Below are 17,958 nucleotides of genomic sequence, written 5' to 3' on the forward strand. Positions count from 1 at the left end.
CAATATCCTTTAATGCTTACTTTTATTTAGTAAGGCACAGAACTGCTCCATCTGGTGAAAAAGGTTGTTTACTCCGCCACCACACACACACACACACACACACACACACACACACACACACTCAGCTGTTTATGTATGTCTGCATAGGTGCATATATGAAATATATTTATATATGCACATATACATACACACTATATATATTACACACACATACAGTAAATATTTTAATTCCATCTCCCTTCAATCTAATCATCCATGATCGGAACACAGAAATACCCAAGGGCTTTTTAGGCTGGCACTGAAGCTTCCCTCAATGTGAGCAAAGTTTGCAACGGCAAGATGGCAGACAAAGGGTGACTTTTGGTCCTTAAAGAGGCATTACCATTAAGCTCTAGTACCAAAAGATTGGTAAGTCAGTGCAAAGTTACCAACCTATTTCAGGACAAGTTTTTAGTTTCCCTCCTGAGCATAAAGTCTATTACCACCTCCGACCTTATTGTGTTCCCTAATCTGAATAAGCTCTTTGGTGAAAAATAAATGTACAAATAAGGGCATTCTTCTGAAGATAATGCTATGCGTTCACATTCCTGCAAATCACATTCTGAGCATATCTCTGCATAAGTTGTGTATGAAGACAGAGAGAAACTTTCTAAAACTCTTCCCCAAGAAGACATTTTGAGGAAAAAATATAAATAGATAAATGGATATATCTGAAAAGTTAAATGAAGCATGTTTCCTAAATCTTTATTCCAGTCTAATATTGATATTATTCTTAAAGGAAAAACATCTAAATAATACTACCAAAATAAATAGCATACACAAGGAATATTAGACAAATTAAGGAAAGATGGTCTCAAAAAATTGAAGATCACTCACAGTGACATATGAACTCTGACTTATCTAAGAAAACATTATGATGTAAACTTATTTAAAATGACTCTTCCTTAATCTTCCACTAACTTCCTGAACTGTTTTGTTGAAACTTTTCATATTTCATTTATAGTAACAAAACCAAGAAGAAATTTAAGTTATACATGTCATGGGTCTTCACTTTAGGTAGCTAATATTTGTATTTGCACATTTTGTTGTTATAGTTAAACACTTTTGTTTCTTAGCCATGGGCCACCGGTAGCTGTAACATTCAAGATACTTCAAAGTATACTCTTAAGATATCCCAATTGCAGCCTAAAATATTTAAAATCATTCCTAAGATAACAGGAATCACACAACCACTCTTAATCATAAACACTTAGTATTAAAAAATTAGTCACTGATCTACAATTGGAGTTATTCCTGAATGATAAAACTATTAGGAACAGTCCCTGAATCAAATCCCCTAGTGAAAACACAGATATGAAACAAATTCTGCCCTCAGGAAAATTTTTCAGCCCTAAACAAATTTTAAAAAGCTATCAGAATTTGGGACATAACTCTTTTGTTCTCTACGTGGAGAAATTATCTTTACTTAGAAGAACCTAGGAAAGTAACCAGGGACCATCCAAACAAATGTCTCTTCAGAACATACCATTTAAGTTGCTACCTCCATCTACATATAAGAATTTAGGGAGGCAATATTCATTTTAATGTATTTATTGTCTACTATATTGCAAGAAATGGCGTTAAGCACTATGAAGTAATGACGCCTGTGTGGATCTTGTGGTTTACTCAAGAAGACTTGCATATTAATTACAGCAAAGAACGATATATGATAACCATCAATGGTACAAAATGTCAGGGAAGTTTGAAAGTTGGGAGTAACAATTCATTCTGGGAAAACTAAGGAGCCTTTGCCAATACAAGTGTCACTTGAGCTACATAAATTGGAGAAAATATGGGTGGTAAAGTACTCCAGATGGAAAAATTTTCAAAAAGGCATGGAGGTGGAAAAGTAGACTCTCTAGAACAAAGAGTCATGTGGCTGAAACTTAAGATATTCAAAGGGGAGTAGGGAAGGAAATCCCTACCTAAGAACAAAGTCTAAGGAGTACTGGTGAAGAAACCATTGTTGCTTGTCAGCAGCAGTAAAAAAACTAGGAAATATACTGACTAGGAAATATTACTTTGACTTCAGGGAAAATAAGAGGAACTGCCTTCATTACCCCTGAATTAGCCACATCCATTATCATTATTATTTTTAAACCAGGATAATAGAATTCTTTTAAGGATTGAAGATGTTAGCCATAGTCTCTACTCACAAGATGCCTTCCTTACCTAAAAGAAGCACAATCTAGATGATTACCTGCCCCTGAGCTAGAAGCCCACCAAGGACAATCACGGGTTTCACAACCTCCTCAATAAAATTCAGCCCATGATCTCCAAAACCACTTTCCATACAAAAGAAATGGCAAAACAAAACTTAAATAAAAATTTAATACACAATACTACATACTGCTTGCTAATGCCAAACTTTTCTATTTTCACACACTTGCAATAATTTGTGAAGTTACACCTAAACTTGATGGTAAATCTTAAGGTTAAGGTTATCTTGAATGAGTTTCTTCTAGATAAAACCACATTGTAAGAATACCCAATATGCTACTTACTTATTCTTTTATTCTACATATACACACACACACACACACACACACTCTCTCTCTCTCTCTCTCTCTCTTTCTCTCTCTATATATACAAAGGTCAAATCAGCTTAGATTTCTAAAACAGGATTCCTGATAACAAACGGGCAGTTGAAGGTGAAAGGTGGAACAAGACCAAGTATACAACTCATGTAACTTTCCACTTCAAAATGAAATGGAAAATTACACTTGGCTTTATTCCATTTTTCCAATTTTTATACAGGTATTAAAAATATCGGCCTCCTAAATCACCTTTCCACTTCTTGCTAGGTTAAAGTTTAATTTTACATTTCTATTAAACGTATCCACATTATGAGTACTTTAATGAAATGATAAGCATTCAAAGAACTAAAAAAATCCTACTAGTTTTACAGATAAACTTACCTGTTTTGATACAAAAGAGAGTATGACATTTTAAAAGTAGTAACTTCTGCAAAATTAGATTCAGCAAGGCAGCTTAAAATGGAAGGAATAATTTGGAGAGGAAGGAAAGAATTTTCTTATATGCTATTGGCTTGCTTTGTAGGTTGGACTAACAAAATTAATACAACCAATGACTTTTCTTCTGGATAAGGCTTTTTTTTTAAGAAAACGTATTAAATAGGTAGTAAAAGGAAAAATAGTTCTAAATTTAAGAGTCACTTGACTGGGGTCATCGAATTCATAGCATTGATACTAAAATATTAGAAAAAAATTATCACCTTTTAGCATATTTAACAGATAACTAAACTGACGAAGTATTTTGTCAAAGAAAAAAAATCAAAAAGTACATATACAACAGAAGGTATCAATGACAGAAGGGACCTACTGCTCTTTCATTAGCTCCATCATACCTGCCATGAACAGTAGTAGATTTGATAATATCCCCAGGTAGCACCACTAAGAGTTCAATGTCTTTATCTATCGTGTTTTCTTTCTGTTCCATGATGCAAGCAGAGGATTCTACAGTATCATCTGAAGAGGCATCAAGATGCTTGGTCTCAGCTGGAGGAGGTGGTGCCTTGGCTTTTGGTTTTCTCCTTAAATAAAAACAAAACACAGAAAATAAAATACATCTATTTTTAAAGTAACTTTCTAATATGATCTAATTTAATAAGAATATTGTGTGTGTGTACATATTTTCCACATCTAGAAAAAAATGCGCCAAAATGTATACTGTTTAACATGTGAGAATTAAGGGGTTTTTTCCCCTTTTTTAATTGGCATTTTCTTTTGTTTTCAATAATAGGACTCAATTATTTGGTAATAAAAAGAAACATAACAGATTTGATACCTCCATTAAGTTCAATTAATGTGTTTTTAAGCAAAAGTGTAATTTTTTTCTTTGATGAGATAAATCATAAAAATCCTTAATGTGTCAGGATGGAGATCAGTACCTCATTCCCACACCTCATATTGCTCTTGCCTAATGTGCCGTTTATTCTATTTGTTTCCAGTCTAGTGCGTTTGGCCTTTCTATCCAGATAACCCCTACCTATTCTTCAAACGCTTCAACATACGGAGTCTCTCCCTATACAGCAAATACAAAAGATTCCATAGATGTAACATTTTTTTTCCTTTTTTTTTTTTTTTTTCTGGGTACCAGTTTCATCTCTCTAACTCCTTGCAAGAAAGCAGCACGGTATGTTTCCCATTGCACTTAGCAATGAACAATGAACTGTGGTTATTTAATACAATAGATTTCTGCTTCAGTGAAAAAAATCTATAATTCTATAAATAATTACTCTAATGCTTCAGTGTCACTAGGGAAACTCTTAACCTATTTATACCAGAAATAGGTAATAGACATCCTGAAAAAATTCACATGGGCCAATTCATTGACTTGGGTTGAAAAAATAAAAAAATATAAACTAACTACTAGTAATGACATACATATTTTTCTAAGTAATGCAAATTAAAACTTTTGAAAATGTTGCCTATATGAAAACCTAATTGCTTTTGGAAGAACAACTACTACTGCTTTCCAAAAATATATATATTTTAAATCCTCCCTCTCCCCATTTCCTACACAAAGTAAAAACCAAACAAGATAAAAGAGCTTCTTTGTAAGTAAATATGTAACAGCCACCCATTTAGTATTTTCAAAATTTAAGGTCTCATAAATCCAAGCACCTTTATGCACTTGGCAGCACGAAAAGCAGAAACAATATATAAACAACTATATATATATATATATACATATATATATATATATAGAGAGAGAGAGAGAGAGAGAAACATCTAATTTCAAAACGTTTTTAATATGTAGAAATTGACTACTCATGTATTCAACATACAATTATCCTGTAACAGACATTATGTAGCAGATTCAGCTAAACGCTGGGGATTTAAAAATGGTAAGACCCAGCTCCTACCCCAAAACAGTTCAAACCCCCAACAGACTGGTAGATATATATGAAATCATGATAAAGTTTGATGACTGCTCTAACGTAGGTACGCATGTACAGATGAAGCTCAAGGAAAGAGAAACTTTCCTAGGAACCCAGAAATGTTTTACAGATGGGAAACATGAGTTGAGTTCAGGAGAATGAATAGAAACTCACAGGGAAAAAAAAAACAAGAAATAATTGATATTTCAGGCACAGGAAACCAAATGGAGTATGAAAGAAACTGGTACTTCATAGAATTGAACAGTTTGGTAAAAATCCACAGAAAAGTCAAAGGAGGTAAGAAATCAGTGAATTAATTTTTTTTTTAAACTTTGATAAATAAGAGAATTCAGAAAAGCAGCTTAGTATATAAACACACTAAAGTCAATGGCCTATACAATACAAACGCAAAATTAGTCAGAGAGTATAATGGGGGAAAAAAGCCTTCTTTTACAATAGCAGCAAAAATGGATCTTAAAAATTGTTACAATACATAGAACAAGAATTTTTGCAAAATCTGTATGAAGGAAATCTTAAACACCAAATATTCACTTGGATCTCTCCCTTCAACTCCAGATTTGTAAATCCAACGCCTACTTGACATCTGGACTCAGATGACTAACTGGAATCTCCAACTCAATTTAACGTCTTCTTTTAAATCCTTTTCTCTCCAAGTCTTCCCATCTCTGTAAATCACAATTCTCCCAGTTGCTTGAGTAAAAAAAAAAAAAAAAAAAAATCCCATCACACATAGAGCTGCAATCCACCGACAACTCCTGCTAGCTCCAGGTGATAGACCTGGATTCCAACAACAACCCTGTTCACCGAACACCTCTGTTCAGGCTCCTAGGGGATCCCTGGGTGGCTCAGCGGTTTAGCGCCTGCCTTTGGCCCAGGGTGCAATCCTGGAGTCTCAGGATCGAGTCGCGCTTCGGGCTCCCAGCATGGAGCCTGCTTCTCCCTCCACCTGTGTCTCTGCCTCTATGTCTATCATGAATAAATAAATAAATAAATCTTAAAAAAAAAAAAAAAAAAGCTGCTAAAAGCAGGCTCCCTGCTCCCAGCATTGCCACTTTACATTCTATTCTCAACATAGCAGCTGAAGTGATCCTCTTAAATTGTAAATCCAATGAGCACACTTCCTCTCATAGCGTCCAATGACTTCTGACTTCACCCAGAATAACATCTAGAGTCCTACAATTTGTCCTACCTTACCTCTGGTCTAACTTCCTCTCCCCCTGCATTCATGGCACTCTAATACTGTGACTTTTGCCCTTTCTTGAACACATCGAGAATAATTCCCCACACGCTTTTTTTTTTTTTTTTTAAACTCCTAGAACATTCCTGACTCAAGATGATAGGACCTCTAGTTCTCTGCTTTACTTTTTGCCTTTGGGCTTACCAGCGACTAACCTGTTTATCATGTCTCTTTCCATTAAAGAATAAACAATCACAGGACAATAGGGACTGCCCTGTGCCACAAATATATGCAAATGTATAGAATCTCTGGAACAGTGCCTGTCACAGAGCAGACACTCATATCTACTGAATAAATACAGGGACTGTTTCCCACAAAAGTAGAGGTACCTATCCATCTAACGGAAGGAAAAGTCCTCCATACCAAGGAAGAGAATCAATCTTTAGGTCAGAATTACCTGTTGGATTTTTAGACATCGATTATATATTATTTTTAAGAAGATGAGTACTGAAAAATAGATGCTGGATTTATTAGCAGGAAATAACTGGGAAACTTCAGGCTTTAAGAGTTTCATCAGGAAGGCTGAAGAGAAGCCCAACTGCCACAAGCAGGGAGGTGAAGCAGCAGGAGCTCGGTCCAGTGCAGGACTGGCTCTCAACAGTGGCAGTACAGGGGCACCTGGGTAGTTCAGTGAAGTGTCTGCCTTCAGCTCAAGTCATGACCCCAGGGTCCTAGGTTCCAGTCCCACATCAATGAGCTCCCTGCTCAGCAAGGAGCCTGCTTTATCTCCCATTGCTCCTCCTCCTGCTTGTGCTCTCTCACTCTCATTCTCTCTCAAGTAATAAATAAAATATTTTTTAAAAACAACAAAATACAGTGGCAGTACAGAGGTCTGACAAGCACCTCCTGCTGGGGCCATCTTCCTCTCAGCCCTGACTTTCATCATTCCAGGAACTTTCTCTTCTCCAAATGTGACTCATCTTGGTCTCCATTTGAAAGTGCTCCCCCGCCCCCAACCTCTCTACCTTTACACGTATTATTTATCCTTCAACGTCCAGATTGAGTGACAATTCCTTGGGTCATCTTTCCTCTCTATTGCACACCACAATGAACTCTGATTCAGAGTTTTAATGTTCTGTGTATATGTGACTTTTATTTCTTAAAGTACTTTGAGTCTGTGGATGAAAACCTATCTGAAATTACTAAAGATAAGCCAACTTAAAAAGAAAAACAAAAAGCAGAATAAAGCACTAGTTGAAATATTATTTACACAGAACTTCAAGAACATTGTAGTGTTCCCTATTATTCAAATAATACAGTATTTGTGACCTTTGTTCATAATTGGAAACCATATTGGTCATCAGACCAAGATCTTTCTACAGTGAACTAGAAATCAAACTGGATAGATGTAATGTCCAAGTAATTAAATAATGGACACACAGGAAAACATAAGTGTCATATAAAAGAGGAGTAACCTTAAAAATTCAGAGCAATGAGCATGCGGAAACTAGCTTTGAGGGGGGGAGAAGGTATACACTTCAAAAAGAAGAGATATAGGACTCAGTTCTTGAAAGAAAAGTAGACTTCAGGCAAGCAGAACTGTAGGATCATTTCTATGTTGGTGGCCTATTGTGATCCATTTACATTAAATTTGAAAATGTGTCAGTTAAAATTTGCTTACTACACAGTATCGTCTAGTGAGAATACTTGGTAGAGGCCTGGATTTGGTCTGAATCCTAAGAAGATTTTAGACTTTGTTAGCAGCCTTTTACTCAGGAACAAAATTTTTAAAATACCTTTTACCTACTCACATCTCTTCCAATGTTCTGGGGGTTTTTTTGTTTGGTTTTTTTTTTTTTTTTTTTGGTTTTTGGTTTTTTTTCTTCCGATGTTCTTAATTTTTTGACTGAGATGCTTTGGAGCACTAAAATTAAATGTCACCCAAAGCCAAAGGTATAGTTTAAATCAAAATTTATAACCTAATCCTGATGTAGGAAGTTCTGGTAATACCAAATATATATATATATATATATATATATATATATATATATATATATATATATATTTATATCTCTATATATTTTTAACACATCAACATGCAATAACTAATTTACTGCTTAAGAATGCTATTTTTTTTTAAATATTAGTTTTTATTAGTAGTTTAAAATCACAGTAAAGGTCATTGAAGTCCTTCCACCCTTTCATTTTTTTTTAAAGACTGTATTTGAGAGAGAGAGAGAGAGAGAGAGAGAGCACACGAGCGAACATGGTAGGGATGGATGGGGCGAGGTACAGGGAGAGGAAGGAGGAGACTCCCTACTGAGCAAGTAGCCTGACACAGACAACACTGAGCTCAATCCCAGGACCCTGAGCCTGAGACCATGACCTGAGCCCAAGTCAGGCACTGACCCAACTGAGCCACCCAGGCACCCCACCCCACCCCTTTTAAATAGGAAGTTTGAGCCAGTTTTCCTACCCAGGGGATTTTCAAATAAGCTCTTCTTCCCCAGTGGTCTAGTTGGACTATCAATTTTCACTCTATGGAGGCCACCAGCCATAATAGAAAACAATGGCAAACTTTGAGGCTTAAAAATAACAAGACATAACATCAAAAATGAAGATGGTGAACTGAGTAGTATTATATACATCCATACTCTCATTTACAATATGAATTGTAAATTCATTACAATATGAATACTTATTTCTGTTTGAAGCACATAATTTCCTTTTTCCCTCCAACTTGAGGTATAATTGGTATGCAAAAAACTGCAATTAATGTATGCAATTTGGTAAGTCTGTACATATGAATACACTTGTGTTGCTATCACCACAATCAAGGTAATAAACATATATACCACCCCCCCTAAAATAATGCTTTATTCATTAAAATTATCTCAATATTGTACTCAATTTTTATAATGAAAATTAAGGTACAATTTCACACTATGCGATAACATTTTTTTAAAATATCAAAACAATTTTAACATAGAATTCAATCGGTATCCTGCTATTACTACTGATTGGTCTTTTTATCACTTGATTTACAAAGCACTTCACAATCATGTGCCCTTTTTTTTAAGATTCATTTATTTATTTTAGAGACAAACATGGAGACATGGAGAGCATGAGTAGGGGAGAGGCAGAGAGAAGGAGAAAGAGAATCTTAAGCAGGCCCCACCCCAGCTCGGAGCCCAAGTGGGGCTGGATCTCAGGACCCTGAGATCATGACCTGAGTCAAAACCAAAAATCTGCTGCTCAATCCACCTAGCCACCCACATGCCCCTCATGTGCCCATTGTAAACATTACTCCATCTCTGTCAATATTAATATCCTTAAAATAAATGAAAAGCAATAAATGAGAAGCTCAGCAAAACAACGGAAATCTACTCAAATCCCTCTTACTTTGAAAGAAAAAGAGCTTTAAATTATATAGGAAATATATGTACAATCCTTAAGAAGCTACTCAAGTCCAGTGGGACCTCATGTGTTTGCTATATTTATATAGTATTCCTATAGATTCACTCAAGGAAGTACTATACAAAAATACAGCTCTAATATTAAAGACAAAAATATAAAAGTGGAATAGTCAGTCTTAAAACAATAGGCTTTTTACATATTACATTCTAATGACCAAAAAGAAACTGAACAGGGACGACTGGGTGGCTCAGCAGTTGAGCGTCTGTCTTTGGCTCAGGGCATGATCCTGGAGACCTGGGATCGAATCCCACATCGGGCTCCCTATAGGGAGCCTGCTTCTCCCTCTGCCTGTGTCTCTGCCTCTCTCTTTCTGTGTCTCTCATGAACAAATAAATAAAATCTTAAAAAAAAAAGAAAAAACTGAACAGCCACCCTTTTCTCAGTATAGGGGGCTACAAAGCTAAGATATATTATGGTAAGTATTGGGGAGGCAGCCATTCAAAATAACTAGCAATGTTTGGTGGCCCCTAAACCATGCATTTCAGCTATAAATTACAGACCAATTCCTCAAAGCAATGTCTTAGTGTCTCTCTCCAGGTTTACTGAAATAAAAGAATTATTTTATTTATTAAATATAAATCTGTTCCAATGGCAGACATAACATTGTGCTACACGCGTGAGGGAATGCAATTAAGAACAACAAAAAGGGGGGATTCCTGGGTGGCTCAGCGGTTTAGCGCCTGCCTTCAGCCCAGGGCGTGATCATGGAGTCCTGGGATCGAGTCCCACATCAGGCTCCCTGTATGGGGCCTGCTTCTCCCTCTGCCTGTGTCTCTGCCTCTCTCTCTCTCTGTGCGTCTGTCATGAATAAATAAAATCTTCAAAAAAAAAAAAAAGAACAACAAAGGGTTCCTTTTCTTGACGAGCTTATATGAAATTAGAGTGACTATTGCAAAGCGGCTTTAAAAGAGAAGCAATAATGAAAGGCAACAAAGGGAGACCCAAAAAATTATACGACTCTTAACAGACATTTCTCTTGTCAAGGTCACCAATCACCTAGTGTGCAAATCTCACAATTACCGGAGTCCTCTCAGTTACATCTGAGTAAGTTCCTAAATCCTAAATGTGTGAAAAGGACACATTTCACAGCTGTGCGGCAATCATGCTGGGCATCCTTTTCCCTCAGCTTCTTTGTGCAACAACACAATCTACTGTGGTCTTCCTCCTTCACTGTCACTCCTGGGTCACAAGGCCCTCATCTCCCAGCCCAGGCTCCTTCCCTGCCTTTTCTCCGCAGTAGAGGAGTGATCTTTTACATATGTAAATCTGATCACCTCTTCGATCTCTCACTGGCCTCCCAACGCACAGAGAATAAAACCCAAATTCCTGTCCTTGGCTTACAAGGCCCTAGATGAGCCATCCTAGTGGCTGTCAAGGTGCGATTTTAGAGCAGGAGAAGCAGCATCAAGGACCTTGTCAGAAATGCATTTTCAGGCCCTACCTCAGACCTACATAAACAGAAACACTGGGGGGTAGAGCCCTGCAATTTGCATTTGGCAACTCCCAAGTGATTCTGATGCAGGGGAGTCTGGGAAAGCATTGACCTAGCCTCTGCAGACCTCTGAGCTCCCCTCAGGTTACTCTGTTTCAACTCCCTGTGTAATTCCACTGGCATCTTTTCCCTTCCTCAAATAGACCAGACCCCTTCATCTCTGAGGACTTACACAGCTGCTGCCTCTATCCAAACTGCTTTTAACCATAGAACTTCAAATTGCCTGCCCCTGACCTCATTCAGACTGCAGATCAAATGTTTCCCCCGACAGAGGTATTCTCTGGCAGCACAAAAGAGGTGCCCACGCTGATCGTCACCCATCTCTCGCTAGTCTTCACATAACTGTTTTGTCCTCATCACATTTAGCACTATCTGATATCATTCTGCTCGTTCATGTATTCACTTGTTTATTATTTGATGTTAGCCTCCAGAATGAAAATTCCAGGACAGCTGGGACCTGGCCTGTCTCATTCGCTGAGAGCACATAGAGCGCTAAGTGCCACAAGGCAGGGTGGTCTATAATTTAACTGATTTAACTGAGGGAAGAAAAGAAGAAAAGAGGGAAGGTTTTATCAATTCCATGAGTTCACAGGAGAATAAGAGCTTGATGGGTTGCTGAGAATCAACTATTTTGTGATCAGAGACAGAAAAAGTTCAAAGAGACCAACACAAGTAAAAGTATTCAACCCTCCAGAAGATTCTCAATCATCTGCCTATTGGAGGGGGTGGGCTGGGTGGAAGAGGATTAAGGAATAAATGGGCCCAGATTGAATTCTGGAAAGAAACCTCCTTCATTTTGCCCAGATGTTTGGTAACTTGCTGTGGGTCAGAACTCAGATGTCCTAACTATAGCTTCCCTTGACCAGTGAGGACCATGATTGACAGGAGGAAAGAATAACCTAATTTCACTTTTTAGGAATGGAACTCATCTTTTGGGTACATGTGGCATAATGTACTAAATAAAGAGGCAAGGATATTCTTCACACCAGAGTAAGCACTTATAGGCTAGTGCCTTCACGTCCCCAAAATGCCTCCAATGAACACAACAGAAAAAGCAAACAGTTTCATCCTATTTTATTACCATATCATCAACAACTCATATTACCACTGAGTGCTGGCTCTGCTGGAAACTGCCCTAAGTATTTTACATCTACTAACTCATCCTCACAGCACTGTGTAAGGTAAGTGTGCCCATTGTCACGTTCCAGATGAGAAAATTGATGTGCACGTGTTTCAAGAACTTAGTTATCAGTGCTGGAGTGAAGATCTAAACCCAAGCTGTTGGATTCCAAAGCAAGTGCTCTTAACTGTTATACTATGCCATCCCTTTGGGAGCTGAAACATTCCTATAAAACAACAAAAAAAAATGAATGGGCAAAAGCCAAGTGGTAGAAAAGAAAAAAAAAAAAACCTGAGCAGTTATTGAATATCTACTGCTAAGAACTGTGTAGGAGCCTTTTTTCTATATTTAATATTATGAGGCAGCTACCATTGCTATTTAATTGGGGTTTGCAGAGGTTAAGAAACTTGCTCCAAAGCACATAGAATATGGTACCAAATCCTCTCGATAACCTTAACAAGAGCCATCTAAATAATCTCTGGTATTTAAGCAGAAATGCAGATGCGAGATGTGCAAGTGCCCACTCACACCAACAGAGACTGCTACTTCCCCAGGTGGAGTTGTGGACACAAAGTACTGGGAATCAAAAAGCATGGGAGTGTCCTAAATGGGTTACTTGTGTCACCTTAAATTAATCATTTCTCTGGTCCTTCATTCCTTCATTAACAAAATACAGGTATCGAACTAGATAGATGATCGCAGGTCCCTTTCCACATCTAACATACAGAGATTTGTGCATAATGTTATTAAGAGATCAAAAATGGAAGCTCAGATAAAATATTTTACACCTGAGAACAGAGCACAGTGTCTGAGATAATTTACAAATAACATTTGGTTGAAAGAGTGCCATGGACAGAACCCCCCCATGCCCAGGGAACTCCTTCCTATCCTGACAACACTCTGACCCTGGTCAGGAAAGGGTCTCTCTCCTCTGAGCTCATAGGAAATGGTTCCATTTCCAAGTGCCTTCCTCGGTCTTGGCATACACACTAGGAAAAAATGATGAACAGAGTGACAAACTCAAAAAAACAGTTTGAAAAGCCTCTGGTTTCAGTCTCCCACACTCAATGCTTTCACATTTCAACACTCAGAATACCAGGTACCTACCACAAGCCGTTCATCACTTAGGGTTTTTGTACCCACTGCACCTCAACTCAAATCTGATCAGAAATCCAAACAACTGAACTATATCCTGGGTTTCCATCACCCTAGATTTCTCTCCTTCTCCCCTTCAGAAAACACACACGAAGTGTACTGATTTCTATTATCTTAATTTCCACTTTCCTGTTCCTTCCAAGTATCATTTCATTTCCCTCCTTCCTTTTGCAGCCAGACTTCTAGAACTATGCTGGAAGTAGTCAAGTGGCTATTGAGCACTTGAAACATGACTAGCGTGGCTGAGGGGTTATACTTTTAGTTTAATTTATATTTTAAAACTGATACTTGATTCAGTTATTGGAAACTATTTAAGTATATTTGGAACAACTCCAGTATTTGGATCTATTAACTATAAATGTTATGACAACTAAATACAGATCAAGCTCTTCTAATGAAAATATACCATCTGAGTGGAGATGTATTCTAAGTGTAAAATATACATTTTATAGGTTTACTACAAAAATATCAAATATCTATTAGTAATATATATATATTGGTTACATATTAAATAATATTTCTATATACTATAGTAAATGAAATATATTCCTGTGATACAGAGCCTGTAAGATGGCCCCCAGTAGACCTGGCTCCTTGTGTAATCCCCTCTCACTGAATGTGGGTTAGATTTAGTGACTCAGGTTCAGTGAATAGAATGTAGCAAAGAATGTCACTTCTGAGATTAGGTTACCAAAAGACTGTGGTGTCAGTTTTAGGCACTCTCACTAGCTCTAAGAAAAGCCCACTACCATGTTGTCAGCTTCCCTTTGTCTCTGGCCAACAGCTAAGGAGGACTTACAGCCTGCCAACAGCCTTGACTGTGAGCTTGAAAGTTGATCTCACCTCAGCAGAGACCAGTCCCAGCTGACATCTTGATTGAAGCCTCACCTCCTACCCAATAATCTAGAGAAGTACTGTTCTGTATAAACCCTATGCCTCAGGGTGCCTGGGTGGCTCAGTGGTTGAGCATCTGCCTTTGGCTCAGGTCGTGATCCCAGGATCCTGGGATTGAGCCCCATATCGGACTCTCAGGGAGCCTGCTTCTCCCCCTGCCTCTCTCTGTCTCACATGAATAAATAAATAAAATCTTTAAAAAAAAAAAAAAAAAAAACCTATGCCCCACTTCCAGCATCAGGTAATCCGACATACACACTGTGCTCAAAAGCACCCACTGCTCATGCCATGAACAGAGGACATTCTCTTTGCAATCAACCAATGAAACTCCTCTCTTTGGATGCCTTGCCTTTCAAGAACCTTTCTTGTTTTACACATGGAAGTCCTTCCCACTTTAAAATCTTTCAGTATCTTGTTTATATTTATAGGACATATAAATCCTTTTGTTCAATAAGTAGCTATGATTAGCCATCACACCTAACACACTATGTAGATGAAGTGGGGTAAATCCAAAGAGGTTTTCCCTTCTAGCACTAACAGTATGGTAGAAAGAATAAAGAGAAAGCCAAATAACTACAGTAGAGGAATAAAGTACCCAGTACCCCAGGCTGCCTTGTGTCTTACAGTGTAGTTCTCAATGTATCTACTTTATCTGCCGGAAAAGTTTTTTGAAGCAGAAACCATGAATATATATTTTTTGTATTTTTGATTATCTTTTTCAGAGTATCCTTGATTATTTCTTAAAGAATGAACTATTCAACTACAGTTTTCATTTGGTTTATTCATTTTTTAAAAATTATTATTATACCCCTCAAGTCTTCCTTTTTTTTTTTTTTACCTTTTTAGGAACTTAGCAATTGTGTTAAGGAAGGTACAGGGACATAATAGAATCTCTTTGTCATACAAGGTCTTCCAGGATAAATCGGCATGGGTAAATGAACCTTTTGTGGCTTAGTTGTCATAAACCCAGAAAGATATAAGGTGTTTCCTTCTGTTTTAACCAAATATCCATTCCAATAGTGGAAACGATATTTCCAAAAGCTATTTCTAGTGAGGAAACATTTAATATCCACTATGGTAGGCAGCTAATGAAAAGCTAAATAACAATTTACACTCCCTACTCCCAGTCTACTTCTCACCAGGTGATTTCTGAGAAATTTCTTCAACATTCAGTGATATCCAATAACATTCTCAATACCCAAAGCCTGATTTCTAGTCTTCATTTGGTTTATAAAACCACACAATAGGGATCCCTGGGTGGCGCAGCGGTTTAGCGCCTGCCTTTGGCCCAGGGCGCGATCCTGGAGACCCGGGATCGAATCCCACATCGGGCTCCCGGTGCATGGAGCCTGCTTCTCTCTCTGCCTGTGTCTCTGCCTCTCTCTCTCTCTGTGTGACTATCATAAATAAATTTAAAAAAAAATAAAAAATAAAAAAAATAAAAAAAATAAAACCACACAATATATCACATTTTATAAAAGTTGGTAGGACAATTTACTTCTGTTTCTAATCCAAGCTCTTATTCAAACACACACACATACACATACTTGCAATCCTTGAGATCATAAATGCATAATCTGGCTTTCACCTTCTTTGGTTGGGGGGTATCGGTGGTATAGCGGGGGAAAACAAAAATATCTAGCTCACTAGATACATAAAATATAATCTCCCTCTGAAAATACTAAGATACTACATGTAGAAAAGCACAAGGTGATGAAAAGAAAGTTAAAAGAAACTACATATGTATAACCAAGAGGTACTGATAGAGTTCAAGATTTTGAAATAAGTCAGAGATTTTGGTTTGTGCTTAGGTCTGCACTTATTAGTGAGCTGGTCATTAATCTCTCTGGAACAATTTCTTCAATCACAAAACTGGACAGTTTATCCCACCTCACGGGATTGCTGAGAGGGTTAAATGGATAATGCATATTGTTTAGCCCAATGGTCCTCAAACTTGGCTTGTGGGGATTTTTTTAAATCTCCCCAAATGATTCTAAAGTGCAGCTAAGTCTGAGAACCGCTAGACTAGCATAATGGCTGGCTTTTAATAAATATTCAATTAGAGTTAATGATTATACCTTCATAAGAACTTTGTATATACTGAAACATTGCCTAAAGGTTGCTACTTAGGTCAATCCATTTTGTATAAATTTAGGAAGGTCTCAGAATCACTGAATATAACAAATCTTAAAAGGAGTCCAAAAGTTTTGTAATAACTTTTCCAAATCTAAATCTCCATAATATTTTTGCTTCCTTTTATCAAATAAGGAAATTCCTTATAAAAGGAAAACATAAATTTCCCTTGATATTTTCACTTAGGTTTAATTTAATACAGAAAAATGTAGATACAAGTGAATGCATTCTGATTCATAATACACATTCAAGGAACTACCACACAAAGACATAATTTAGAAAAATGTATCTATAAATTTAAAATTAAATATTTAAATTTCTCATCTGTTCCACAATTGTGGCTGCAACTTCAGTTTGTCTCTGGGCTTTTCTAAATATCTTATGGGGAGGTTTATTTTTTATGCAAAGTTAAGAAAGTCAAACATCAACAAGAGGTAGGATAAGGAAAGCCTCCAGTAGAGATGTGCTTATCAAAGGAAGAGATAAAAAATTCATCAAAACAAATGAGCAAAGTTAAAAAACAGACCTAAAAGCAGTATCAACAATGAGTCACAAGACAGTCAACAACATTTATTGGGCACCCACTGTGTGTTCAGTGCTATAGAAAGAAACTAGGTAGATTAAAGAAATACCAGGAAGTCCTTAGATACCAGTAACTTAAAAACGAAATAAGTCCAACCAAGCAATTTGAAAGATAACCTAAGAGGACCTCACAAAAAAAAAAAAAGAAAAAGAAAAAGAAAAAAAAACCCCACTAAATTAACTGAATGCCTATCTAGCTCCAGAAACTAAATTAATTTAGCAAATAATTTCTCTCAAAACAAATTGAAACTCTAAAACCATACCCCAGTGCTCACTTGCTGCTCCATTTACTCTATGCATAGATAGCCCTCTGCCTAGTAAGTGATAAATGTTAGGAACAACTGGGCTCAGCATTGTCTACTAAAGGCTTCCTTTGAACTTTGTAATTGTTGCCTTGCAGGCAATGTATATGGGACACCCAATCCAGTTTATGAAAATTAGTCTGGAAAGGTAAGAAATTGGCAATTAACAAGAACTGGGGATAGAGAACTAAGCAACACTCCTTGGACCTTCTTTTTATTTCCCACATAAAAGTTTAAAAAGCCCTATATATTTCCACTTTCTCAAAAGAGGTTAAATACTTAAATTTTTTTAAAGAGAGGCTGATTAAATTTAATGCAAAAAAGTATCCATAGTTTTGTCGCATTATATGCTCTAAGACGATAAAATAATAAAGAAATTTTCACCCCTAAAAGGAATTAAAGAGTCCTTAGTTGCAACCAAAATGTCCTTCAATAGGTGAATGGACAAATAAAATATGGTACATCTGAAATATTATTCATCACTAAAAAGAAATGAAGTCTCAAGCTGTGAAAAACCTTGGGGGACCCTTAAATGCTTATTCCAACTGCAAGAAACCAGTCTGAAAAGGCTAGCTACATTGTAGGACATTCTGGCACAACTACAGAGATAATAAAAAGTTAAGTGTTTGTCAGGAATTACATTACGGGGTGGAGTTGGAGATG

At 37.0% G+C, this 17,958-nt stretch overlaps 1 protein-coding gene across 14 annotated transcripts in view; it reads right to left on the reverse strand.

Annotated features, from left to right (window-relative positions):
- Positions 1-17,958, reverse strand: part of COBLL1 (cordon-bleu WH2 repeat protein like 1) — a 162,382-nt gene that overhangs the window by 61,914 nt on the left and 82,510 nt on the right. For all 14 annotated transcript variants that reach the window (XM_035696032.2, XM_049106343.1, XM_049106344.1 and 11 more), the window contains one exon: positions 3,407-3,592. In XM_035696032.2, coding sequence (XP_035551925.2) covers positions 3,407-3,592 — 186 coding nt within the window. The remainder of the gene's footprint in view (positions 1-3,406; positions 3,593-17,958) is intronic.

The sequence above is a fragment of the Canis lupus genome, chromosome 36, assembly GCF_003254725.2.
Source record: "Canis lupus dingo isolate Sandy chromosome 36, ASM325472v2, whole genome shotgun sequence".
Lineage (NCBI taxonomy): Eukaryota > Metazoa > Chordata > Mammalia > Carnivora > Canidae > Canis > Canis lupus.